This window comes from Pantherophis guttatus, chromosome 7, assembly GCF_059756535.1.
Source record: "Pantherophis guttatus breed Tessera chromosome 7, ASM5975653v1, whole genome shotgun sequence".
NCBI lineage: Eukaryota > Metazoa > Chordata > Lepidosauria > Squamata > Colubridae > Pantherophis > Pantherophis guttatus.
The window spans coordinates 49056227-49083187 of record NC_142069.1 but is presented as its reverse complement, the minus strand read 5'-3'; the positions used below and the strand labels follow the sequence as shown (position 1 = coordinate 49083187).

At 39.8% G+C, this 26961-nt stretch overlaps 1 protein-coding gene and 1 long non-coding RNA gene across 6 annotated transcripts in view; one reads left to right on the top strand and one right to left on the bottom strand.

Moving 5' to 3' along the window:
* Window positions 1-26961, top strand: part of MSRB3 (methionine sulfoxide reductase B3) — a 57557-nt gene that overhangs the window by 11745 nt on the left and 18851 nt on the right. For all 5 annotated transcript variants that reach the window (XM_060694672.2, XM_060694677.2, XM_060694674.2 and 2 more), the window contains 3 exons: window positions 16380-16488; window positions 19198-19275; window positions 22397-22425. In XM_060694672.2, coding sequence (XP_060550655.1) covers window positions 16380-16488; window positions 19198-19275; window positions 22397-22425 — 216 coding nt within the window. The remainder of the gene's footprint in view (window positions 1-16379; window positions 16489-19197; window positions 19276-22396; window positions 22426-26961) is intronic.
* Window positions 79-23719, bottom strand: LOC148112836 (uncharacterized). The gene is made up of 3 exons (XR_015728738.1): window positions 23638-23719; window positions 10565-10682; window positions 79-1640 (listed from the first exon to the last, which is right to left on the bottom strand). It is a non-coding gene; the product is annotated as an uncharacterized LOC148112836 (long non-coding RNA).

Here is a 26961-nt window from a genome sequence, read left to right as displayed (position 1 = left end):
GGCTCACAATACATTTTAAAAAATCATTATTAAAAAAACATTTAAAAATTAAAAACATTAAAAACTCATTCACGCCATTCATGGCCGAATCTCACCAGATCACAAGAGCGAGATCAACGGCCCCAGGCCTGCCGGAAAAGTCAGGTCTTCACCGCTTTTCAGAAGGCCAATAGGGTGGGGATGGTCCGGACCTCAGGAGGTAACTGGTTCCAGAGAGCTGGGGCAGCCACAGAGAAGACCCTCCCCCGCGGGCCCGCCAGCTGGCATTGTTTAACTGACGGGACCCGGAGGAGACCAACTCTGTCGGATCTTACCGGTTGCTGGGAGCTATGCAGCAGAAGGCGGTCTCGAAGATAACCTGGCCCTGAGCCATGTCGGGCTTTAAAGGTAATAACCAACACCTTGAATTGTGACTGGAGACCAATAGGGAGCCATTCTTCCAGAATGCCAAAAGAGAGGGGGCAATTCTCACCTCTTGGGGTAAAATGTTTCACAGTGTTTGGCCCACAGAAAAAAGACACTTCTTCTTGACCTCGCCTGCTTCAATTCCTTAGCAGACAGGATCCATAGAGGGTCTCTTCTGTTGGCACAAGTGGAATGGGCTTGTCCCATTGGGGAGAGATGGCTTCTCAGATACCCTGCATCTCCTCTTTATGATATAGTCATAAAGGCAATTTATTCAGAGATACTGGAACTGATTACTGACGTGGCCATGAAATTGGCTTAGGTAAGCACAATATATATTATTTATATATTTACAGTTTTTGAACTATCAGTAAGACATTAAGAATATATTTAACCATTTCATTTTAAATATGATGTATACATGTATATATTTTTAGATGGCTTTAGAATTATCCATATAATACAGTATATCCTTAAAAAAAAGATAACACATTCATATAAATAAATACATTTATCTTGTCCCAAGTTCACCATAATTTACACATTTTGTTTTCTTCCAAATGTTATTTAAAGTGCAAACAATTTTTATGTTATGCACTTATTTTTTAGAAATTCTTTTAATTGCTGGAATTTGAATACATACATATAAGAATAGATTATTTTACTATATGAGCTAGAGAAACTTCAGTTTAAAAGATAGTAGCTCTCAAATTCCAGTAGATGGCACTAATTAGGTATTCTTTTTCATATTATGGAAATACTGTTCTGTAATACCCAAATCTTAAATCTAAAGATTTAAGTCTGAATACATTTTTTTGTATTTTAGATAGAAAATTTAATTTAGTGGTTTTAAAGATCTTGAAAAACAGCAAATTAATAAGTAGTATTACTAGTGAAGTGCCTTTAAAATAAGTTTTAACAATACTAGTAAATTATTGATTCCTTATATTTGTTAACTTCGTAATTTGGAAGGTAAAAATCAAATATTTCCTCCTGTGATTTTGTCTTCCTGTAAACATCTATTTATTTTGATTTTATGCATAAACCTACAAACATTTTCTGTAGCAGAGTGCCACATTTATATAGGAGAAAAACTTACTTTGCTTTGCTGTGAGTTTGTATTGCATGTGCTGATTCATCTCTAAAAATGAACCTTTTCCCCCTTTTAACACTGTTCTTTGCTTTCATCACTTCTTGCATGCAGTAGAATGCTTTCTTTTCGTGCTCTTTAAAACCTGGAAAAAGTAGTTACATAATTTTAATTAAATTAATGCTGAATATGTTTTGAAAGACACAAATGCTTTCTAACTCCAGAGTAATTGCTTTCTAAATAATTATTTGAATACAGTGTTGTGTATTTAATTGACAGAATATTTATGTGCTGTTTGTAAAACATTTCTTGATGTTCACAGTTAAAATTGCAATACGTCTATAGGAAGGTACTGGGCATATCACGTTAATCATTTGATAGTGTATATGTATTTAATATTGAATTTTATACCTATGCAATTTAATTTAATTATATTTCATTTATATAGTGCCCTTATCTATGGTTTTAAAATATGCTATTATTTATTTTTAAATTTATTATTAATTGCATTTATGTCCCATCTTTTATTAATACACCTCATGACAGTTACAACAATGTTATATAGAACATTAATAAAACAAAAACGACTGGAATATTATTCCCCACCTCCCGCCCCAGTGAGATTGGCCTTCTGGAAGGCCCTCAAAACATGGATGTAACATTGGACTTGGGTACCCCAAGGAAGTGTGGAGCCCATTATATGGTTGTAGTATATTGTACACTGCTCAAAAAAATAAAGGGAACACAAGCAGAAGACATCCAAGATCTAAATGAATGAAATAGCCTTATTAAATACTTTGTTCGTTACATACAGTAGTTTTGTGTTCCCTTTAGTTGTTTGAGCAGTGTATAAACTACTGTATGTAACGAACAAAGTATTTAATAAGGCTATTTCATTTATTCAGATCTCGGATGTCTTCTGCTTGTGTTCCCTTTATTTTTTTGAGCAGTATATAGAGTTAGAGTTCATTCTCCTCTGTCTTTTTATTGTTGTGTTTTAGATGTAGATTTTAATTTTTAATTGTTTTTAATAGTAGAAAACTATGGTTTTATTACACTACCCTAGAGTTCCATGCAAGTGAGATGGGCAGCCATATAATCAATAAATTTATTTATTTATTTATTTTATTTATTTTAAATTTATATACCGCCCTTCTCTCTGAGGACTCAGGGCGGTGTACAGCCAGAATTAAAAAACATAAAATACAAATATTAAAAAACAATTAAAATATATATAAATTTGGCCCAAAATTAAAAATACAAACCAATTAAAACATTTAAAATTTCTTCTTAAGCCAGCCCGGCTTGCTGGAAAAAGTGGGTTTTAAGGGCACGGCGGAAGGCACTAAGGTCTTGGATTCTCCTTATCTCTGGGGGCAACTGATTCCAGAGGGTAGGTGCCCCCACAGAGAAGGCCCTCCCCCTGGGGGTCACCAGCCTGCATTGATTGGCTGATGGCACCCTGAGGAGGCCCTCTCTGTGGGAGCGCACGGGACGATGGGAGGCCGTCGGTAGCAGCAGGCGGTCTCGAGGATAGCTAGGCCCGATGCCATGGAGCACTTTAAAGGTGATAACCAGCACCTTGAAGCGCACCCGGAAGACCACTGGGAGCCAGTGCAGCTCGCGCAGGAGCGGTGTTACATGGGAGTGCCATGCTGCTCCCGTCACTACCCGCGCTGCTGCATTCTGGACCAGTTGGAGCCTCCGGGTGCTCTTCAAGGGGAGCCCCATGTAGAGAGCGTTGCAGTAGTCAAGGCGAGAGGTGACGAGGGCATGAGTGACTGTGCACAGGGAATCCCGATCAAGAAAGGGCCGCAACTGGCGGATCAGGCGAACCTGACAAAAGGTCCCCCTGGTTACAGCTGTCAGATGTTCCTCCAAGGACAGCTGCATATCCAGGAGGACTCCCAGATTGCGAGCCCTTTCTGTGGGGGCCAAAGACTCGCCCCCAATAGTCAGTGATGGAGTCAACTGACTATATCGGGATGCCGGGAGCCACAGCCACTAAGTCTTGGAAGGGTTGAGCTTGAGCCTGTTCCTCCCCATCCAGATCCGCACAGCCTCCAGGCACTGGGACATCACTTCAAGGGCATCATTGGGGTGGCCTGGGGTGGAGATGTACAGCTGGGTGTCATCAGCGTACTGGTGGTATCTCACCCCGAAGCCACGGATGATCTCGCCCAGCGGCTTTACATAAATGTTGAACAGAAGGGGCGAGAGGACCGATCCCTGCAGCACTCCACAGATGAGAGGCCTCGAGGTCGACCTCTGCCCCCCTGCCAACACAAACTGCGACCGGTCGGAGAGAAAGGAGGAGAACCACCGCAACACGGTGCCTCCCACCCCCAACTCTTCCAGCCGGTGCAGCATGATACCATGGTCGATGGTATCAAAAGCTGCTGAGAGATCTAACAGGACCAGAACAGAGGAGCAACCCCTGTCCCTAGCCCTCTAGAGGAACAGGAATTAACAGGAACAAAAAAAGAGAGTTTTTTAACCATACTTATTATAATAACTATTGGCCCTTCTGAATACAACTATCTTTCCCCAATTCTGAAATGTCAGCAGAAGTGATACAGATAATAACCAAAATACATTTTTAGTGAATTTACTAGAGAATAGTGACATGGTTCAAATTAATAATAGCTGCATATTATGTTAGGATATTTCAAATTTTTATTCATTTATCAACAGAATTTACTCGTCTTTGTGCCTACCATAATGCTTATTGAAATGAGTGATGTGCATACAGTGGTACTTTGGTACTCATCGTTAATTGGTTCCAGGAAGCATGCTGAGTATCAAAAACAATGAGTACCAAACAAATTTTCTCCATAAGGATTAATGTAGTGAATCACAAGGCAGCCGACCCCGACAAGTTCAAGCTTGTGCGCTGAATACTAAACAAACAATGAGTACCGGAACAAAATTTTCATATCAAAATGTGTTGATTATCAAATTTGACGAGTTTCAAAGCAGTTGAGTACCAAGGTACCATTGTATTGGAATGTATGCTCTAGTTGAGAAGTCCTCAATGTCCTACATTCAGCTGGTTACTAGTGGTTATAGGAGCTTATGGCTTTCATATGCATTGCATCAACTGATTTTCATATCAAGTACATTCTTATGTATTCAAAATAGCTAAGGCTATTTTTTTTTTGCTGGAAACTAAATCTGTAATATTATAAGAAATACATTTACATAGATTTAGTTAGATGGCATATATTTTGTATTGTATATTTCTTTAAAATATATTTATTCATGATGTTTGCAATAAGCCAAAATTCTTTATTTATTCACTTAAAGAACAAATCTTCATAAGGTTTAAAGTATATCTGAATGACTTTAGGAGTAAAGAGAGTAAAGAGAGTTCTAAGAGCTGTAGTGTGTCCAGAAAATCACTGAATCAAGGCAATTAACTATCTGCAAAAAAACTCATCACTTATATCTTTCCTACATGTTTTACCACTATATTCTGTGCTTATGTGAACCTTTGCTAAACTTTTCCTCAGCATAGCACTCCCCAGTTGCCTTCCCAAAACATCATGATACCAGATTCTGCAAAGTAGCATGCACGTAACTTCTCCTTTTCTTAAATTACCTTTAAATTACCTTTACCTTTTCTTAAATTTTCTTAAATTACCAAGAGCCTTGGTAGTACAGTGGTCTAAAGCACCCTGTTATTAAGATCAGCTGCCTGCAATTACTGCAGGTTCAAATCTTGCCAGGCTCAAGGTTGACTCAGCCTTCCATCCTTTCTAAGGTAGGTAAATTGAGGACCCAGTTGTGGGGGCAATAAGCTGACTTTGTATAAATATACAAAAGGATGAAGGCTATTGCTTAGCGCATTGTAAGCCGCCCTGAGTCTCCGGAGAAGGGCGGCATATAAATCAAATTAAAAAAAAATATCATCAGTATTGAATTTGAACTAATGTGTCATAACTTGAAAATATCTTGGTATATAATATAGAAAAGGTCAAACATTTTGCAGACTTTTAGAATAATATCTTAGCAGGTTGCAGCATTTAATTGAACTAACCAAGGTTGCCATCTAGCCATAAATTTAAAACAACATTGACTTAACTATTACAATGGTTCTCTTGGTTTCATATACTTTTTTTACCTGTGTTGAACTCTGTTGTAATGTGTCTGATATTTTGGTCTTTGCCTCTTAAAAAACTGTTAAATACTTGGATGGGAGAAAATACTAAGGTGATAAAAGAATTGAAAAAAATAACCTTTAGAAGGCATAAGATAATTACTTCTATTTTGTTGCCAAAAAACCCTACATGGATATTTTTATGGAAATCAAGAGTCAAGTGTGACTTGGGACTTTCAATTACTTTAAAAAAATAAACTAAAGCAGATTCAGTAATTAGTTCATTGTTTTGATCTCTTGAGCTATAAGGTTTATGTGCTTGTGAGTTCTTCAATGAGTTAACAAGTCTATGTTACAGAAGCTGCTCATATACTTGGAAGAAAGTGTTGGCTTATTCTCAATAGTAAATATTTAGCAGTAATTATTTACAGTTTTATAATCTTGAGTATAGTCTCAACTATACTCTTTTGTGGAAACCATAGTTACTTTATTTGACCTCATTTACTTGGCTTTTATATTTGACTGAACTCAAATCTATATACAAACCCAGGATTATAAATACCGTATTTTCCGGCGTATAAGACGACTGGGCGTATAAGACGACCCCCAAATTTTCCTGTTAAAATATAGGGTTTGGGCTATACTCGCCGTATAAGACTACCCCTCTTCCAACGCACACCAAATAAAAATTAAAAAAACATCAACTGGCTCACCCACAATGTAAAAGCAGCTGTGCTAGACCCAAAATGGCCCCTGAAACAAGCAGGAACCTCACACAGCCACAAAAAGCCACAAAAAACAACTTTCACACTTTACACACACACAACACAACACAACACAACTGGCTCATCCACAATGTAAAAGCAGCTGTGCTAGACCCAAAATGGCCCCTGCAACAAGCAGGAACCTCACACAGCCACAAAAAGCCACAAAAAACAACTTTCACACTTTACACACACACAACACAACACAACACAACACAACTGGCTCATCCACAATGTAAAAGCAGCTGTGCTAGACCCAAAATGGCCCCTGCAACAAGCAGGAACCTCACACAGCCACAAAAAGCCCAAAAACCCAACTTTCACACTTTACACACACAAAATTCCACATACAGCTTTGTGAGATTTTGTGTGTTTGTGTAGTTAGAGTGAAACACTACAGAAACACACTAAATCTCAGAAAGCTGCACAAATATTATTTTATTTTATTTTATTTTTATTTTTATATGAAAGCTAAATTTAAAACTTCCTAAACTTTAAATGGCTAGGTCTAAAAAAGAACAACTAAAAAAAACCCCAATTAACTTTTTTTTTTTTAAAGATCCCAAAGGGGAAAAAAACTTACCCAATAGAACAGGGGTCTCCAACCTTGGCAACTTTAAGACTTGTAGACTTCAACTCCCAGAATTCCTCAGCCAGCTTTGTTTTGCTGGCTGAGGAATTCTGGGAGTTGAAGTCCACAACTCCCTGCCTGCTTGATTGCAGGCAGGGAGTTGCTTGCTGATGGAATGGATTCAGGCAAGCGAAGCAAGGCAAACAGCTAAGGCAGTGGTTCTCAACCTTCCTAATGCCGCGACCCTTTAATACAGTTCCTCATGTTGTGGTGATCCCCAACAATAAAGTTATTCCTAAAACCATCAAAAATATGTGTTTTCCGATGGTCTTAGGCCAGGGGTCCCCAACCTTTTGGACCTCAGGGACCACCAACTTCATAATTTTAAATTTTGCGGACCACTAATACGAATCCAGTGCACCGCTTGCTGAAGCACCTGGACTCCCAGTACGGGATGGGGTCCTTCAGGCACTCTCCCTCCTGTCTGTCTCTCTCTCTCTGTCTCCCACTCTTTCTCTCTCATTCTCTCTTTCTCTCTCTCTCATTTTCGCGCTCTCTCTCTCCCTCTCTTTCTTTCTCTCCCACTCTTTCTCATTCTCTCTTTCTCTCTCCCCCTCTCTCATTCTCTTTCTCTCTCCCCCTCTCTCATTCTTTCTTTCCCCCACTCTTTCTCTCTCTCCCCCCTCATTCTCTTTCTCCCCCCTCTTTCTCATTTTCTCTCTCTCTCTCATTCTCTCTCTGATTCTTTGATTCTCTTTGATTCTCTGTCTCTTTCTCTGTCTCTCATTCTCTCTCTCTCTCTCTCTCTCTCTCTCTCTCTCTCTGATTCTCTCTGTCTCTGTCTCTTTCTCTCATTCTCTTTCATTCTGTCTTTTTCTCTCTTTCTCTCTCTGTCTCACTCTGATTCTCTCTCTCTCATTCTCTCTCTGATTCTTTGATTCTCTTTGATTCTGTCTCTTTCTCTGTCTCTCATTCTCTCTCTCTCACTCTCTCTGATTCTCTCTGTCTCTTTCTCTCATTCTCTTTCATTCTGTCTTTCTCTCTCTTTCTCTCTCTGTCTCACTCTGATTCTCTCTCTCTCATTCTCCCTTTCATTCTTTGTCTCTTTCTCTCTCTGTATCATTCTGATTCTCTCTCTTTCTCTCTCATTCTCTCTCTCTCTCATCTCATGGGCCAGCCAGTGTCTTGGGGCTGAGAGGAAGTCAAGCATCTCCCTGAGAGACTGAGGGCCGAAAGAAGTGTGGGAGCGAAGCACTACTTGAACTTGTGCGGCATGAGCATTCGCCTTGGTATATTTGCGCCAGCCGATGGCCAAGGCAGCCCTCATCTGTCTGCTGAAAGTGCAGCATCAGGATTCTGCCTTGCTATATTTGCGGCGCAAGGCAGCCTTTGTTTCCTGCTGCTTGGGACTCAGAGCGGTAAATAGCGTCTGATCCGGAGAGCAGCTGGATTTTGCTCTCTAATCCGGATGCCAAATCGGCCCTCTGCAAACTCTCGTCTCTCGAGGAGCGCTCCCTGAAGCGGGGCTGGAAACTTTGGTTGGACTGCTTGAGAGAGGAGAGCTTGCAGGGGGGCGATTTGGTGTCTGCAATGGAGAGCGGCATCCGGCTTTTTCTCTCCGCTGTAAGAGCGCTGTAAGAGTGGCAGCCCTCATCTCCTAATGCTTGGGACTCGGAGCGGTAAATGGTGACTGGTCCAGGAAGCAGCTGGATTTTGCAGTCCCAAGCATTAGGAGATGAGGGCTGCCACTCTTACAGCGCTCTTACAGCGGAGAGAAAAAGCCGGATGCCGCTCTCCATTGCGGACACCAGATCGCCCCCCTGCAAGCTTTCCTCTCTCAAGCAGTCCAACCAAAGTTTCCAGCCCCGCTTCAGGGAGCGCTCCTCGAGAGACGAGCGTTTGCAGGGGGCTGATTTGGCATCTGGATTAGAGAGCAAAATCCAGCTGCTCTCCGGACCAGTCACCATTTATCACTCCGAGTCCCAAGCATTAGGAGATGAGGGCTGCCACTCTTACAGCGCTCTTACAGCGGAGAGAAAAAGCCGGATGCCGCTCTCCATTGCGGACACCAGATCGCCCCCCTGCAAGCTTTCCTCTCTCAAGCAGTCCAACCAAAGTTTCCAGCCCCGCTTCAGGGAGCGCTCCTCGAGAGACGAGCGTTTGCAGGGGGCTGATTTGGCATCTGGATTAGAGAGCAAAATCCAGCTGCTCTCCGGACCAGTCACCATTTATCACTCCGAGTCCCAAGCATTAGGAGATGAGGGCTGCCACTCTTACAGCGCTCTTACAGCGGAGAGAAAAAGCCGGATGCCGCTCTCCATTGCAGACATCAGATCGCCCCCCTGCAAGCTCTCCTCTCTCAAGCAGTCCAACCAAACTTTCCAGCCCCGTTTCAGGGAGCGCTCCTCGAGAGACGAGAGTTTGCAGGGGGCTGATTTGGCATCTGGATTAGAGAGCAAAATCCAGCTGCTCTCCGGACCAGTCACCATTTACCACTCCGAGTCCCAAGCATTAGGAGATGAGGGCTGCCACTCTTACAGCGCTCTTACAGCGGAGAGAAAAAGCCGGATGCCGCTCTCCATTGCAGACATCAGATCGCCCCCCTGCAAGCTCTCCTCTCTCAAGCAGTCCAACCAAAGTTTCCAGCCCCGCTTCAGGGAGCGCTCCTCGAGAGACGAGAGTTTGCAGGGGGCCGATTTGGCATCTGGATTAGAGAGCAAAATCCAGCTGCTCTCCGGATCAGGAGCCATTTACCACTCTGAGTCCCAGGCAACAGAAGAGGAGGGCTGCCTTGCGCCACTCCTGACACAAATATACCAAGGCGGAATGCTGTTGCCGTACAAATGAAAGTAGTGCTTCACTCCCACAGCTTCCAGCCATCGCAAACGCCGCTTCTTCCCGCTTCTGCCGCCCCCTCCCCCACCGCCACAACAGCACCATTCATTCCGGATGGCGAGGGCTGCGCTCGTTTTTCTGTATTGCACCACCTGCAAAACCCCTGTGAAAGGGTTGTTTGACCCCCAACCACTGAGCTAAGGTAAGCAAGCCGGAGGGGGAAAAGTTTTTCCCTTCTCCGTGGCTCTGGCGGTCCCAGCTGAATTGCCTGATTAGCAGGCAAAGCTGGGATCGTCAGAGCTTAGATCGCCAGAGCCATTTAAGGCTCGTCAGAGTCTTTCGGGCTGGTCTGCCTGGTTACAGGAGAACGACACCCGGCGTATAAGACGACCCCCGACTTTTGAGAAGATTTTCATGTGTTAAAAAGTCGTCTTATACGCCGGAAAATACGGTACATGGCAAGAAGAATTTTCAAATCCTCTTTCCCAGGAATTTAGCAAAGAACACTTTTCCATATTTCCCAAAGGGCCCCAAACGTGGTTTACAAATTTTTTAAAATTGGGAAAAAAAACAAATTCTTTTTGGTTGACATGCAATCATAAAGTAATATTAAAAGCAGCAAATTGTTTCAGAGCTTGAGGATAATCTAAAATGTTACTATTCATAATTGGCTAGATTTGTTCTTTTACCTTAAGGTTTATTTTAGATTTTTTAAAAAGTAAATGTATGTCACCAAAAACTGTAGTACAATTATTTCAGATAAGCATTTTTTTAAAAGAATAATTTTATTGTTCTGTTACCATTTGATTTCTTTGTCCCGTAAATGGTGCACTCTATTTGCCACAGCAAATAAGATAATATCCCCATGCTGCTTTGGACTTTGTGTTTTTATTCATTAATTCCTCTCTGCTTTGTGCCCTGAAATAGAATAGACAATAAAAAATGAAACAAATAGCCTCTTTATAGACATGGTATATGATCAAGGACTGTAATGACTTAAATTCTGAAGTTTATATCATAACATTTGTGGGAATTTTAACATTGCCTTTCTAAACAGATCAATCTTTTTTGCTTTCAAATAAAAGAACGTTTCATAGTTTGAGGATATAGGTTTCCAATATTTGAGTTCTTAAAATAAGCAACTGAATATTATAAAGCAGATACCTCATTTACTGTTAGGAAATTATGTTTATATTTTACATTCAGAAACCAGGATGTAGAAAAATTTCCTGATTTAGAAGCCATGGCTTTCAAAGTCCTCCATTAAAATAAATTCTGCAGAAATAAATGTAGGCCTTACAGCAAAAAGATTACTTTTAAAGAATTCTTAAATCAAAACTAATGTATAGTCTGTGAAATAAAAGTGTTCCTTTTCAGGACTTTACAATCAACAGCTAAGGTTCTGGACTATTAAGAATTATGTGTACAGATAATGTGGTTAGTTGATAGAGACCAGCACTAACTATTTTTCTTTTTACATGGTATAAAGAGGAGGAAAAAAGAAACATCTTTACTTAAATTTAAAATTACTTTTTGTGAACACTCCTTAGGAATGATTGAGGGTTAAAAAGCAGAAAAGCGCCCAATGTTAGGAGATTGCAATTCAATACCATGTAATTTAAACCTGCCGTTTCTCTTCTTGTACTGAATGACATACAGATGGATTGCTCTGGTCATTCTACTTTGAGAATACAATTGTTTCTTTATGAGGGTATCTGTTGCTAAAAAAAAAAATCTTTGTACAGTTGTAATCAAGCATAAATCCTTCAATAACTGGGAGAAAGAAACGTTTATTGTGAAAAATGTTAATTGTTCATGCCAAATATAACTGCTGGATGTTAATCTCTTAAACACCTGTATACTTTAAGAAAAAATCACTATACATATTTTTAGCCTAAAACATTTGGAAATGATGAAACTAGGATGTTCAATATTTATTTGTGTTATATATCTGTTTACATTTGTAAGTCTGTAGCTACTCTTGTTGCCTTGCCAGACTAGCCCATATTTTGTTATTTATCAAATAATGAGAGAGAAATGTCTAAAATGAAAGAGCAATCTTAGAAATAATCTGTTTAAATTCAAAGCGATTTATATCTCAGATAATATGTAAAGGATCGCAATCTTAAAAGTGTAATAATCGTTTTTGTTTACAAATCATATGTTAACGAATTCATCTAAGATTCACAGCTTAACAAATGCAGAATTGCTGAACACTTTTGAAAAATGAAGAACAGATAACTTTTGCAGAATGAAAATATTTTATTTTCATTTTAAACGTGTTTTTAGCTATACAGCTGCCTCCATTAAATATTAGAAATATTTATATTAAATTTTTCATCTAGTATCTTAATAGCTTCCTCTATGGCCGTGATGGCGAACCTATGGCACGCGTGCCACAGGTGGCACGCAGAGCCATGTTGCCTGGCACGCACAGTGGTTCCCGGTCCTCTTCCGGATTTCTGGCGCACGCATGCGCACTGGCCAACTAGTCTTCTAGTTACTGGTGCGCATGCGCGTGCGACGATCAGCAGGACTTCACGCAGGCGGCTGTGTCAGAAACCAGAAGATCAGCTGGCTAGTTGATCGTCCCACACGCATGGTTGCCAGTAACCAGAAGACTAGGTGGCTGATGTGCATGCGCGAACCTGAAACCAGAAGTTTATTTCCCGGCACATGCATGCCCACTGGGCAGCTTCTCTTAGTACGCATGCTCACCGCCCATGCGATTGACAGTCGCTTCCTGGGATCCACATTGGAGGCCGTTCATGCCGGCAAGCCAGCTCTGCCTTTGCTCGAGGTTTGCCTTATTGGGGGGGGGAGAAAGAGGGGAATGCTGTTTGCAGAGTCGGAGGCTCCTCCTCCTCCTGCCAGCTTCGCTGTTAATTTTGGGGTTTGCCTTGGGGGGGGAAAGAAAGGTCCTAGTTCGGGGCAAATCCTCTTTGCAGATGCAGCAGCAGCTCCTCCTCCTCCTCCCCCTGCCAGCCTCGCTGTAAATCTCAGGGTTTGCCTTACTGGGGGGGAAGAAGGGAGGGGCGAGAGAAAGGTGCTGGTGGGAGAGACGTCTGTGATGCTAGTGACTGCAGCCACGCTCCGGAAAAACTCCGTTGGAGCACCGATCAGCCGTGTGCAAGGTGGTGGCCAGAGCAAGAGAAGCAGAATGCCAGACGCTCAGCTCTGCAGACACAAGGAGCTGGGCCATGGGGCTTCCCTACATAAATTTGCCGGCGCCACTGCCTCTTTTCTGGCACAAATGGCCTTCTGCCGCTGGCTCTTTGCCGGCAAAGTTATGTAGGCAAGCAGACCATGCTGGAAATTGCCTGACCGGCTCCAATGGGGCTTCTCCAGAGTGTGGCTGGATTCACTGGCACCACGGACGTTCCCCCCCCCCCAATAAGGCAAACCCCGAGATTTACAGTGAGGCTGGCAGGGGAAGGAGGAGTTGTCATTGCCTTTGCAAAGAGGATTCCCCCACACAAGGACTTTTTCTTCCCCCCCACCCCCGTAAGAGGAACCCCAAGTTTTACAGCGAGGCTGGCAGAGGGAGGAGGAGGAGCCGCCGTTGCCCTTCTTCTCTGGGTTCTCCGCGTCCCAAGGAGACACACACACACACACACACGTGCTCAGCAGCCACTTCAGCTGCTGAGTACAGGGTTTGCTTGTGTCCCTGAGTCAACGCTGGGGAAGGAGCAGAAGTGTCTTTGTGTCTGTGTGTGTCTGTGTGTGTGTGTGTGTCTTCTTGGGACACGGAGAAGCCAGTTAGGTTTGGATCGTGGAATGCTGAAAAGTTAACCCTCGACTTTCTGCAGATCCCCTCCTACCCTCCCATCAGCGCCTGGATAGGGTTGCTGAAAGTAGAGGCGCCTGTACATTAAAGGGTGTTCACGTCTGAAAGCTACTCAGGAGAGATCAGGACCAGGGTGCTTATTTGCTGAATCGATTTTTTGGGTGGAGGGGGATGAGGGAAGGGGGAGAGAAAGAGAGAGTTAACTTTTCAGCACCCCCCCATCCCGTGATCCAAACCCAACTGGCTTCTCCGCCCCACCTGAGCCATCTGTTGCAAGCCAAGGAGGATGCGGGGAGATGATCGTGTCCCTGTCTTGAAATCCCCTCTCAACTCCAGACAGGTTTTGCAGTTGTATCCCTGAGTCAACGCCGGGGAAGGAGCAGAAGTGTGTGTGTGTGTGTGTGTGTGTGCTTGGGACGTGGAGAAGCCAGTTAGGTTTGGATCATGGAATGCTGAAAAGTTAACCCTCGACTCTCCCTGGAGCCCCAAGGCATAGCAGCTGCCTGCTCCTTCCTCTCTGCCTCCCGCCCGCCCTCAGCCCCGTACCAAAGTTTGGGAAGCATGGGGAAGGTTTGTGCACTGCGCTCGGGGCATGAAATCAAGCCGCCGCTGTTGCCAGCAACATGGCGAGCAGGCCAGCTGGGTCAGAGGAGGCTGCCTGATGAGCTCTCTGCTCCTCCGGCAGCTCACTTCTTCCCTGGAGAAGGGATAGTGGCATACAGCACAAGTGCTCTCGGCCCCAACCGTGTGGGCAGCTTGCTTGGGCTCCTCCCTGCTGGAAGCCACAGGCTGCAGGGAGAAGGGCAAGAGCGACCAGCCGGCTCACGAGGCAGCATTTTCTGGCTGGGCGGCTGGCTGCCCCGCCCACTGCTCCTTCCCTGGTGTTGGCTCAGCTGGCGGTGCAGCAGCAGGTGTGACGGAGGTCGGGTGATGGGCCCAACCGCAGGCAGCGTAGTGGTGGGGGTCAGGTGGAGATGCCGCACTGAGCCAGGGAACGGCAGCTCCCAGCAGAAAGGAGCCCAGGCAAGCCGCACGTTCAGAGCTTCCCCAGCAGGGCACTTGGCCCCGCCATCTTGGCAGCGTCGAATGGCTGTCTCGCCATGGAACGGGCCGGTACTTATTTGTCCTCCGTTAAGAACACAGAGGGGGCATGTTCGGGGATGCGCATGCGCAGTGGGGGGGCGCATGCGCAGGGGGAGGATGGGGGTGTGTCCTGTGCACGTGCAAATGGTGGACACGCATTGCATTATGGGTGCCGGCACGCGGGAGCGCGAGAGCGATCGCGCGCTCAGACTTTTGGCACGCAATGCCAAAAAGGTTCGCCATCACTGCTCTATGGAATAAATATTACTTTGAAACTATGTTGACATTATTTTATATATCAGTTATTTGATTCATTCTCCAAATCATATTGTCTTTTTCCATTTCAGCTAGAGTGCTGCATAAAATAGAGTATGTCAATTTCACATTCTGCTAGTTCTTTTCATTATGTTTGGAGATAAATGAAAGAGCTCATTCCTAAAATATTCTGCTGAGGAGCAGATATGTATAATCCTTCTCTGTGTACACTATGCCTTATCTATTTGCTGCTTGATTTTTAATTGGATTTCAAAAATGCAGATTATTGTGTCTTGGAGAGGAAGTAGAGCAGAGGAATGCATATTAGTTTCACTTCCTGCATATATGATCTTTAAATTGTTCCTTATCAGGAGTCAATTCAATAAGCTTCCTTAAAATTCTCTTAATCTATGTGTTGAGAGATCTTTCACAACATTAAATCTCTCCATAAATATATAATAATATATAATTATAAATATAATAATTAATAAACAGTAAATATAGTAAATATATAATTAATAAACTTTTAAAAGAAACTTATTTAATCAAATTGTAGGCATTAAAAGGCATTCTTTAACTATTTTATGCTTATCAGTTTCATTGGTTAAAAAAAATTATTTCGTAAATCTTATTTTTAATACTTTACATAACTATAATAGTTCTAGAAGAATTGTTTATTTGGCTTTTTCTACAAACGATATTTTTATATTAAGGATTATTACACATGTTCTTAAGTATCTACATTCTGTTTTGTTTTAAACCAATATACATTTTACTAAGCTCTAGAATTCTTAGTCTCTTAAATTCCTAATTTCTTAGCTGAATTTTCTGAATTCATGGCTATCATATTCATTGCTCTTATATCCAGGAATTTTGCCCCAGTTTTGCACCTATATTGCAGTCATCACAATATTTGCCTCAAATTTATTTATTTGTATGCCATTAAGAAAATTTCAGATTTTCATTAAGATTATGGTTATAAACCATAATCATAATAATTCAATAAAATAAAAATTGTAACAATTAAAATATAAACAATAATATAAATAAACTACATGGAGCAAAAAGAAGATATTCTGGTTAAACGTAATATGCCCTTTACCTTTTACCTATTTACAGATGTCTTATAGGGTTTTAATACTAAAATGTATTTATTGAGAAGACCTGAGGAACACAATATTAGGCTCCAGATTTTACCTTTTTGCAAAGGATAATGTGACGGTCAGATCTCACAAATGTGTGTTGACTTTTCTGCATAGTGAAAGCTTTGGCTGCCTCACATTCTTTTCACATGGAGTCACCTGCTTGTGTACAACAGCCTTCTAAAAGTTGGGTTGATAGAACAATCCGCTGAACCTCTCTAATGCATTAGGATGCAGTCTAGCCATTGGAAAAGTGAATGTACAATGGAAGCTGTATTTGGCTAGCACGTAGTGACTCAGGATTTTAAACTGAAAAGACTCCTTTTTCCATATTTTATCTTTTTGCAGGGTCACATAGGGAAAAAAAGAACTATAAGGTGACTTTTTCTCACGAAGAACTGAAAAAGCGACTGACACCCTTGCAATACCATGTTACTCAGGAGAAAGGAACTGAAAGGTATAGCAAGGGGGTAGATGGTAATAAAAAATGGGGATTCTCCTTCTCTTTCATTATGTTGTAATTTTCTCTCAAGTGGTTTCAAGTAATTCTGTTTTAGAAAGCCAACAATTTGTAGCATGGACACTAAGTTCAGCAATTTGATCAATGTAACTTGGTTATTGTGACTTTATATTTATTTTACTTTACTACAACATTTGTTCAAATAGCACAGGTCATTTTTTGTTTTAGGGAAGGAGATTTGAATTATAGTGGAAATAACCTTTAAGGCAATATTTTTGAAGTGGTCATTATAAATATCAAAGAGAAAAGAGAATGTGGCATAATTTTATTTTTTCCATTCTGTTTTTTTTGTTAGTTTGTTTCTTTTCTTCGAAACTTCTGGATAGAAAATATTAATTGTGTCCTTAAACAGCTTTTATATTCTGACAAGAGGGTAAAGTGAAAGAAAAAAGACAGATGGTTCTTTTTCAAGGATCAAATAATGAATGTAGTTTGTTCCGTTTGATTCATGAAAAATAGATATCTCTGCTAAAATGGTTTTGAATTTTTTTTTTATTCAGTGAGCTTAATAATATGCTTAAATATTTAATTTACAATTAATTCATAATATTCTATTTTTAATTAGACTTGCTGAATGAAGATCTCTGGGTGCTAAAGCTTCCTATGCCTCTAGACATGGACTGTTGATCATGCACTTTCCATGACGTCAGCCAGATCATTTTCTGTTGTGTAGCACAGTGATGTAGTACATGCAAACAATAAGATATTTGGTCACTTAAAAATAATTGTATAAAAAGGCACCCCATAAAAAGAATTGAAAGGATAATAAAAGCAAGCTGTAGAGCACTTAGATTTCTTGTTAGAGGAACACAGCTGATTTTTATTAAAACAATAACCTCCTAGCCCTTTAAATGGTTAACTTAGAAAAGTATTCTTAAAGCAGTAATGTTGTTTTTGAATTTAAAAATTCCTGACTTTCACCCAGCTTGGAATTCAGCTTCCCTCTCTCCCAGGCGATCATCATCCAACATTAAAATTTATTCTTTTGGTAGTATTATTACACACTGTCTTCCACTTGGATCTTACGCTACTGTATTATTTGATAAGGTATCAGATAAATATCAAAGCATGAAAATCTAATGATAAGAATAAATGGTTAATTCTTCTCTTTCTTTTTCTAGCTATAATTATGATGTATAATGGTATTTTCTCTAAAGCCTTAGTGAGTTACCTGACCTAAGAAAGTTTCATCTGTGCTAGCCACATGCAATTTTTAAAATTCCATTTTTAAATTATCTTTTATTTTTATGTTTTGTAAATCTGGTTAATGATCAAAATAAAATATTTTTACTTTGGTTTAACATAAGGTAAATAAAGTATGTTTTCTAAAATGTTAATAGGATTTTAAAAAACAAATTTGCAGTGGAAATTTAAAAACTTAATTGAAAATGTGTGGAAGAAAAGTTTTTTTCATCCAGGAAGCATGTATGTTTATACTTTAAAGCACAAGCTTATAGTGAATGAAAAGAAATCTCATCCTCAAAGGTTCAGACATAAAACAGTAAAGGGAAATTTATATCTCAGCTGTCAAATCTTATCTATAAATCTAGTAGTAGGTAGAGACAACCAGAGGTTCAGAAAAATCAAGCTCTAAAGAGCCAATTGGGAATAGAAAGATTTCAGATGGGTAATTTCATTTTGTCTGTCTTCAGTGTATTTTTTCCCCTTACAGGTAGAAGAATTGGAGCCAGGAAAGCAGAAATTTCAATCCCCAGAAATTTTAAGAGTGGAGATCCAGGAGAAATTGTAGCAGTCTAGGGCAGGGGTGTCAAAATTGCATTATCACGGCAGCGTCACATGACATATCAGGACTTCCCCCCCCCCTTTGCTAAACCGGGCAGGGCCAGCATGTGACGCATCTAGCCTGCGTGCCGCAAGTTTGACACCTCTGGTCTAGGAGATAGTAGCACTAAATCTGTATTAGCATTTTTTTTAAAAAAATAAAAATTAGGAAAATAATTTGTGATCAGTGTCTATACAATTTATTCTGCTTATAAATCCGAAAGTTATTTCTATATTGGAAGCAACTTCTGAGATTAAATTTGCAGAGTTATGGTTAAACTTCTCAGAATCTGCAATAACTATAAAACACATTTCTTTATAGATAGTCTTTAATTTATGACTGGTCACTTAACAACCATGCAACGGCCTGGAATGGATGCTTCATGGCTTGTATGGCACTTCTGGCCATCATAAAATATAATGCCACACCTACTTCTCACAGTCATGTGACTGCATTCCAGAGCTTGTGAACCATCTCATCTTTATAGTTATAACCTGCAGCCATGAGATGTTTTCTGCTGGTTTTTGGCATTTTTTGCTGGTTTCTGCAAAAATTGCCCATTTAGAAGAATGTGTTTGCTCTTATGGTGACAGGTTCCCTTAATGACCATGATGATTTCACTTAATGACTGCTGCAAAAAATATCATAAAATTGTGTCCATGGTTATCAGTGCCTCAGCTTAACTACCATAACAATTTATGAGTAGACATTCAGTGCCAATAGCAGTTGAAAGCCAAGAACTCTCTGTAGTTGATTATTTCTTATCTCTTTCATTTTGCATAAAGTTGCCTCGCCCAAAAGAAAATTGAGTTTTGAGTTTGTAAGTATGCATGCTAAATAATTATTTCTATCTTGTGCTCTAGTGCCTTTGAAGGAGAATATACATATAATAAAGCCATTGGAATATACAAATGTGTTGTTTGTGGAAGTCCTTTATTCAAGTAAGTAGATGCAAATGTGCAGTTTGTGACATCTGACTAGTTTGGGAAAACATTACTCTTTGATTGTAGTTACTAGACAGAAGTGGGTAGATGTAAACTGTTCTTTTAAGCACTATTGGCTTAGAATTCTGGGTGCTTTGGTCAAGGGCAGAAACTATCAGAGATAGGGAGTCCCTCAAATAACTTGATCTATGCCTTGAAACTTTTTAACATTAGTAACCTACTTTTTAATTAGAGTTGAGTATACGGAGTACAGACTTTAGTTGTAGTTACAATTAAACTAAATGTATCAAATCTGATGGCTTGATCAGTGATGAAGTAGTTAAGGTCCAAATTGTGTACTCAATGGTGGACAATGTTTTTGCTTACATGATTGAAAAAGGCCTATTCAAAATTGGCCTTCCTCACTTTTTAAAGCAGCATTCAACTTCATCTCTCTGACATTGTTATGGAGAAATCTTTCAGATACATAAATTGACAAACAACCTTTCTTAATCCAACAGTTGTCTTCAGACATTTAACTCAGGATGAGATGTAACACTCAGAAAATGTTCTCGAATACTGTGTGCATTGAGAGTGTGATGGGACAGATTTATTCAACCTCTATAATTGAATTCCTAGACTCACCAGATTTCCACGCACCTAAGACTGTGGGTAGCAATATATGATTCTGTTTGGGCAACATAATAATTATTTCCTGCATGCATGTTGTGCTAAAACTTGTAATGTGGATCATTGTCTATTACTGCACTCTAAACAGTCTGGACATAAAATTACCAGGAATCTAAAATTATATTTTTTGCCAAGTACAGTATACTTTGGTACAAGGAATACAAACTAGAAGGAGAGGGTGCAATATGCAATATATATGAGGTTACTAGTATATTATGTTCTATGTTTATTAATCATTTTGATATGGGAAGATGGGAAAGAATGAGAGGGAGCACCAATATCAGCGGTGGGCAGGGATTCTCTTATAGCCTAATTTATCTCACAATTGAGAGTTGCAATTGTGATGAAAAAATGAAGGGAGATAGCCAGTGGTGGGCTGCTGCAGGTTCAGACCAGTTCAAGCGAACTGCTAGTTCTGACAATCAGCTGACCCTGCCCCCGCTCTATCCTGTCCTATATTTCCTTTTTTCTGGCTCAGCTGATTCGCACAGCACAGCTGATTTCTGCACCTCCGCTGTTCTACTTACCAGGGCTGCCATAGAAGGTAAGCAGCTGAGCTTCAAATTGCTGTATTTTGAATGCTGCGCGCATGCATGAGCTTACAGAACCAGTTGTTAAATCGCTTGCAGCCCACCACTGGACATAGCTAGCATTGCATCCTTGGAGGAAAGGGATCATAGAAATCCCAACAAATACATAATAATTGAACCCTGCCGCTAAAGACATCATTTTGTGCATTATTCATAAAATAATATTCATATCCCTTTATAATAGATGAGTTAGAAGATAGTTTATTTTTGTTCCTTTGCCATTAACTAATTTACTGCATTTTTGTAATTGGGTGTTTTAAAACAAAATAAGTAACAATAGTTAATTCGTTCTCGATCTAGAACCAGATTCTAAATGCCTTTTCTAATCTGCTTGTCATATTCCATATTTGCTTTGAATTCATTTTTATATTTAAAATGCACCGCTTTCATGTTAATGTGTATATTACATTTCTAGCAACATGGTAACACTACCAGGCCTTCAACCGAGAAGGGCATTCAGTTGTCATGGATATTGATTTTGTATTACTATATTCCTGTTATTTAGGATTATTAAAATGTGTTACTAGTTGAATGTTTGCTATTTGTGAATTGTGGAATATACTGAAATTTCTCTGGAAATGTCATGGAAAAAAACAACATGTTCTGGTTAGGTTGAAATGATGATTATTTATAGAATTTTAGCTTTTTATAATTATGTTTTTCTATATAATCACATCAAATATGTATATATAGATTGAAAGATTCTGCCATTTCCTGGGGACTTTGATGGCATTTCGTTTGAAAATACTCATTCTAAAGTAACATGCTCTTTATAGTTAGAAGCTTTAACTATAAAACGATAATTTTTTTCTTCTCTTCTGTCCCATATACAGGCATACTCCAATGGTTTTTATTTTGTGATATAAATCTGGCTGGAGCATGCCCACTAATTGGTTTGAGAATTAGATCTAGACAATGCTTCTTACAGCTTGTTCAGATAGGCCTTGCCATTCGGTTAGTTCTGCTTCGCAGCACTTCAGGAGCATCTTGAAAGTAATTGCCCAACTTACATTTTTCCATAGCTGATCTGACAACTTCAAAGGCATTTGAATTTAGGACTGTTATTAATCTATATCTGAAATATTCTTCGAAAGGCTAGTTTTACCTCTTTCTCCTTCTTCCTCACTATTAGAGTATAGTATAGTTTATTGAATAGCCCGAAAGCCTTTTCAAACAAAACAGAAAAGAAAAAGGGAAAAAGATAAAACAGTTACAAAAATAGCAATCTAAAAATATATGATAGATGATATTAAAATTTTACAATATCAAATTTCAATAGCTAAGTTGCCAAGACTGGATAACCCAAATAGGATAGCTCCTCTCTAACTGAGCTCATCTTCCTTACAATCGATAAAAATTTTTTTGATATAACTGGCTCATTTTGCCGTCATTCTTTTAAGGTATCGAGTGATCGCACTTATATTATATATTTTTGGTCACACACACACGCATTTATTTTCAGTAAAAAAAATCACAAGTAGGCTGATATTTTATCTGATAGGAAATAAACTTTTTTTCAGAATGGGCTTGATTAAAGAAATTAAATAAAATAACTATCAAATGATGATCTCCAAGGGAACCCTTATTACAAGTATAATAGTACAGTTTTAAAATATGCTATTTGTAATTTTGACATTGGATTTTTCACTTGGGTGTTTCTTGCTGCTTTTACCAATCTTGTAAATGAAAATATTTGTCAATATTTCTAGAATGAAAATAAAGATATATTTGTGTCAAGTGTATTAACAAAAGATTCCATGGCTGTTGTTTGAGATTTATTGTAAGAGGGTTTTTTTAGCTAAAAAGCTTTTTATAGTTACAGACTGTAGAAATCATGTCTTTGTTTTGTTTTGTTTTAGATCTGAAACAAAGTTTGACTCTAATTCAGGTATGTTCAAAATCTTATGTAGAACATGCTGTTTTCATGTTCCAAAAGATGAATTTATCAGTTAATGTTTAGTCTTAACTTTAGATCTGGAGTACCCAATTTTAAACCAATATCAAGTTTCAGGATGCTGCAATAGATTTAATGTGAGTGGATTTTTTTTGTTAGTTCCATAACCAAATCATTATTTAATTTTATGCTTTTATATTATATGACTCTGGGGAAACCATGTCAGTTCTTCATCAACTTTTGAGTGATATGAGGCTGAGACAAGTGAAGAGAGAGAGAGGGAGGGAGGGAGAGAGAGGGGGGGCTTCAGGTTATAGCAATTAGGACAGGGATTGCCATTGCTAAGTGATGCAGTTGTAAAGTACAGTGTCACATGATTGCATCACTTAGCAACAGCAATGTAGGCAGTTCTGGTTGCTGTTGTAATCCCAAAATGTGCATGCTGTTTATTTATTTATTTATTAGATTTTTATCTCACCTTTATTATTTAACTAGTTTCTGTTATTAAACTGAAGATTATAACATTTTTATTTAAAAAATTGCCTTGTGACCCGTCATTACCCACAAAAGCATTCTTTAAAAAAAATTAAAAAAATAGAAGTGGGTGGTTGCAACCCTGCCTATGGGTGAACAAATGTACCTATTTTTGGTCATCATAAATTAGGGTCTTATAAGTGGCCATACCTATCAAGACCAAAAGGTGCCCATTACTATTTTATAGTGAAAAAACACTATAGTATCCACATTAGACAAATCAGTGCTATTTGGTCTTCTGAGTTTCTATGAGAGCTGATAATGATGGAGAGAAGAGCTGCAGAGTGGATTCCTTCCATCTGGCCCATTTTTTATGAGCTGCAAGATAGACAATATATTTTGGGTTTTTACAAAGCCAAAGCTTTATCATATGTTGTCCAAAAGCATTTCTGGTGAGAATGGCAATGGTTGTTCTATTTTTATTGTATAGTATCGGAGTTCTATATCATTTTAATTGAAAATTTTCGTATTGAATGAAGTGTGTGTAAATAACTGTTTCAGCATTCTAGAAGAAGTGCTTTTCTTTTCCCCTTAACTAATCCTTTGCAGAAAGGAAATCTCAGTGCTAATTATTATTATTTAGTGTAGATGAGAAAATGACAGAAAAGAAGTAAACATATATAAACTGTCCATATATAGAATCTCTAAGGGGGTGTGGCAGTGGCCTCATACCTGGATGTCCAATTCAGCTTTCCAGGCAATTTCCTGGGGCGTAGCTTCGTGCAGATCTTCTAGGAAACCAGAGAACACATGTTATGGGCAATCTTGCACAATATGTTTAATAGTTTGCATATCAGGACCACAATCACAACAAGGGGAATCTTTCCATCCCCACTGATACAGGGCAGGGGGTCTTCTTCCAGTATCACACCTAATTCTGTTCAATTTCGACCAGACAGAGCGATGCAGGTCAAAACCAGGTGACTTGGTAGAGGAATCACTAATGATCAGGACACAAGAAGGCACCTTAGACCGCAGGTGTCAAACTCGATTGCGTCACGTAATGTATCGCAACGGTTTCTGCCTTTGCTGAGCCAGGGTTCGCGTGGGCTGCGTGTGACACATCCAGCACGCGGGCCACCAGTTTGACACCCCTGCCTTAGACCATTCCTCTCTCCAGGCATTCTCAGGGTTAAAGGGGCAGATGTTAAGTAAATAGCTGTTTTCCATGCTGGCCTATGGGATTTCAATCTTGTGATGGACTGAGTGTTGTCTGGGTGAATAGGGAGGGTCTTGTTCAGCATCTTTGACCATAACCAAATGAGAGTTTGTTGTCTTCTAATGAGGGGTAGTACAATATTGCTAAGTACTGGGAACACAAGTGGGATGCAATGTGCCAGAAATGATAGGCATTGGACTGTTGGAGTTGGACATGAACTATTAAGCAACACACTGGCATGATATTTAGCTGTGGAATAAACCAAAGACAAAGCTATTGTTCATAGGATATTATTATCAGCACCCCAGTATGTTCCAGCCAATCTGTTCAGTAACTTGTTGCAGCTAGTCAATTTTATAGCTATTTTTTCCAGGTGTTGTCAGAAGATTAGTGATCTGTCCACAGGGCCGGATTTAGATTGAAAGAGGCCCTAGGCTATTCCACTTATGAGGCCCTTTCACCAGTGGTGGGATTCAATATTTAACAACAGGTTCTGTGGGCGTGGCTTAGTTGGGGGTGTGGCTTGGCAATCATGTGACTGGGTGGGCGTGGCTAGCTGGTCACGTGACTGTGTGGGCATGGCTAGCTGGTCATGTGACCGGGTGGGCGTGGCTATGTGCATAGACTTTTTTCAGAGGGCTGAAAAAAGTAATTTCTGACTGGGCCTCGCACTTTTGACCGGTCCTCACACTTATGACCATCCTCACATTTATGCCCGTGCAGCTTTCTTAACAACCATGTCACTCATTTCACAACTGCTTCTCTTCACCATGGTGACAAGATAGGGCAAAAACGTAAAATGTGAGGACAGTCGTAAGTTCGAGGACTGGTCAAAAGTGCGAGGACCAGTCAGAAATAACTTTTTCAGCTCTCTGAGTAGTCCATATGCACAAAAGGACTACCCAGAGGGCTGAAAAAAGTCATTTCTGACTGGGCCTCGCACTTTTGACCGGTCCTCACACTTATGACCATCCTCACATTTATGCCCGTGCAGTTTTCTTAACAACCATGTCACTCATTTCACAACTGCTTTTCTTCACCATGGTGACAAGATAGGGCAAAAACGTAAAATGTGAGGACAATCGTAAGTTCGAGGACTGGTCAAAAGTGCAAGGACCAGTCAGAAATAACTTTTTCAGCCCTCTGAGTAGTCCATATGCATAAAAGGATACAGCAATAGAGAGGGATGAAGGAAGGGAAGGGAAATTAGAGTAGGAGAGAGAGGGAGGAAGAGAGGAGGAGAAGGAGAAAGGAAGAGGAAGTAGGGAGGAGAAGAAGAGGGGGAGGAAGAGAAAGTAAGAAGGAAAGAAAAGAAAGGTGGTAGGTTTGAGGAGAAAGATTGCTATACAATAAAAAAGATGAAAGGGAAGAAAGCCAACCCCAAACAAATATAAAGATATTAAGATAAAGAATGAATTGTTAAACTTTAAAGAATAAAAGAGAACAAATATGAATAAATAACAATAATTAGAAACACACATACAAACATACAATCTATTTTCTTTGAACAGAGTATTTGGCCGGTTCACAAATTTAAACAGTGTTTAGTCATTTCAATTAAATTTACAATTTCTATATTTCCTTTTTGCCATATTTATTCCTCATCTATTTTTGTAAAAAACCAATATTACCCTCATCCTCATCTCTAATCTTAATCAAATTCAATTTTTCCCTTCTATTCTATATTATACCCCTTCCCATTGTCATCTATTTTTATATCCATTCTCACATTGGTTAATTATGTAATATTAGTTGTTTAATATAAATTCAACATTTTAATATAAATCAATTAGTTATATAACTACCTTTTTTGTATATTAATCAATATGAACATGAATATTCCAATTATTTCCATGCAATCCAATTTCTTACAAATCCATTAATTATATTTACCAATAATAATAAACCAAATAATTTCCCCCATATATTCCTCCAAACCACAATTTAACCATTTCTGCTTTCAGAAATATACAATTAATAGTATCTCAATTATTACAATTCCCTAGTTAAATACAGCTTTTTTTTCTTTTGTGTTTTAAAATCCTGAACTCTTCTCTTTTTCCCTAAATTTCCCATTGTTTGCACGTACCTTTTTTGGTGAGGAAAAAGAAAAGAATTCTGCCTGCCTAATTTTCCAACCTTGCAGCAACAGCAAAGCAGTTTCACTTTCGTTTCTCAGTATAGCTAGGGGGAAAAAAATCAGCACTCTTTGGAAGGAAGCAAAACAGCGGAGACAAATCAGCTGAGAGCCGGGAGGCCAATTAGCCTATGCTGAAGCTCCGGGGGCCAATAACATTACAAAAAAAAAACCCGAATCCTTTGTTAAATTGTTGGCTCCCCCGCCCCTCGCCCACCACTATTTATTGGCAATAAATAGTGGTGCGGAGGGGCGGGGGAGCCAGCAATTTAACAAAGGGTTCGGCCGAGCCACCTAGAACCCCCAGAATCCCACACTGTGTAGGCCCCTCTGGATCTTGAGGCCCTAGGCTGAAGCCTAGTTAGCCTATAGGAAAATCCGGCCCTGTCTGTCCAGTATTACCCCCAGGTACTTTGGAGTTATTACATTGTAAAATACAGTTCTGGAACTACACTGAAGGCTGGTAATTTGCATACTTATTGCTGAGTGGAATGTGGCTACTTCTGTTTTTGTGTTAGGCTTGTTTGGAGGCACCATTTTTTGATGTAGTCATCCAGCTTCTGGAGATCTTGAAAGAGGATGCCCTCTGCATTATCTCAGTGCTGTTTTGTGAACATAATATGATTAACAACAATACAGGTTTATTTTCTTATAATGAAAGCATAACCTAGCATGATTATTTATTAATTCTTCAGTTTGT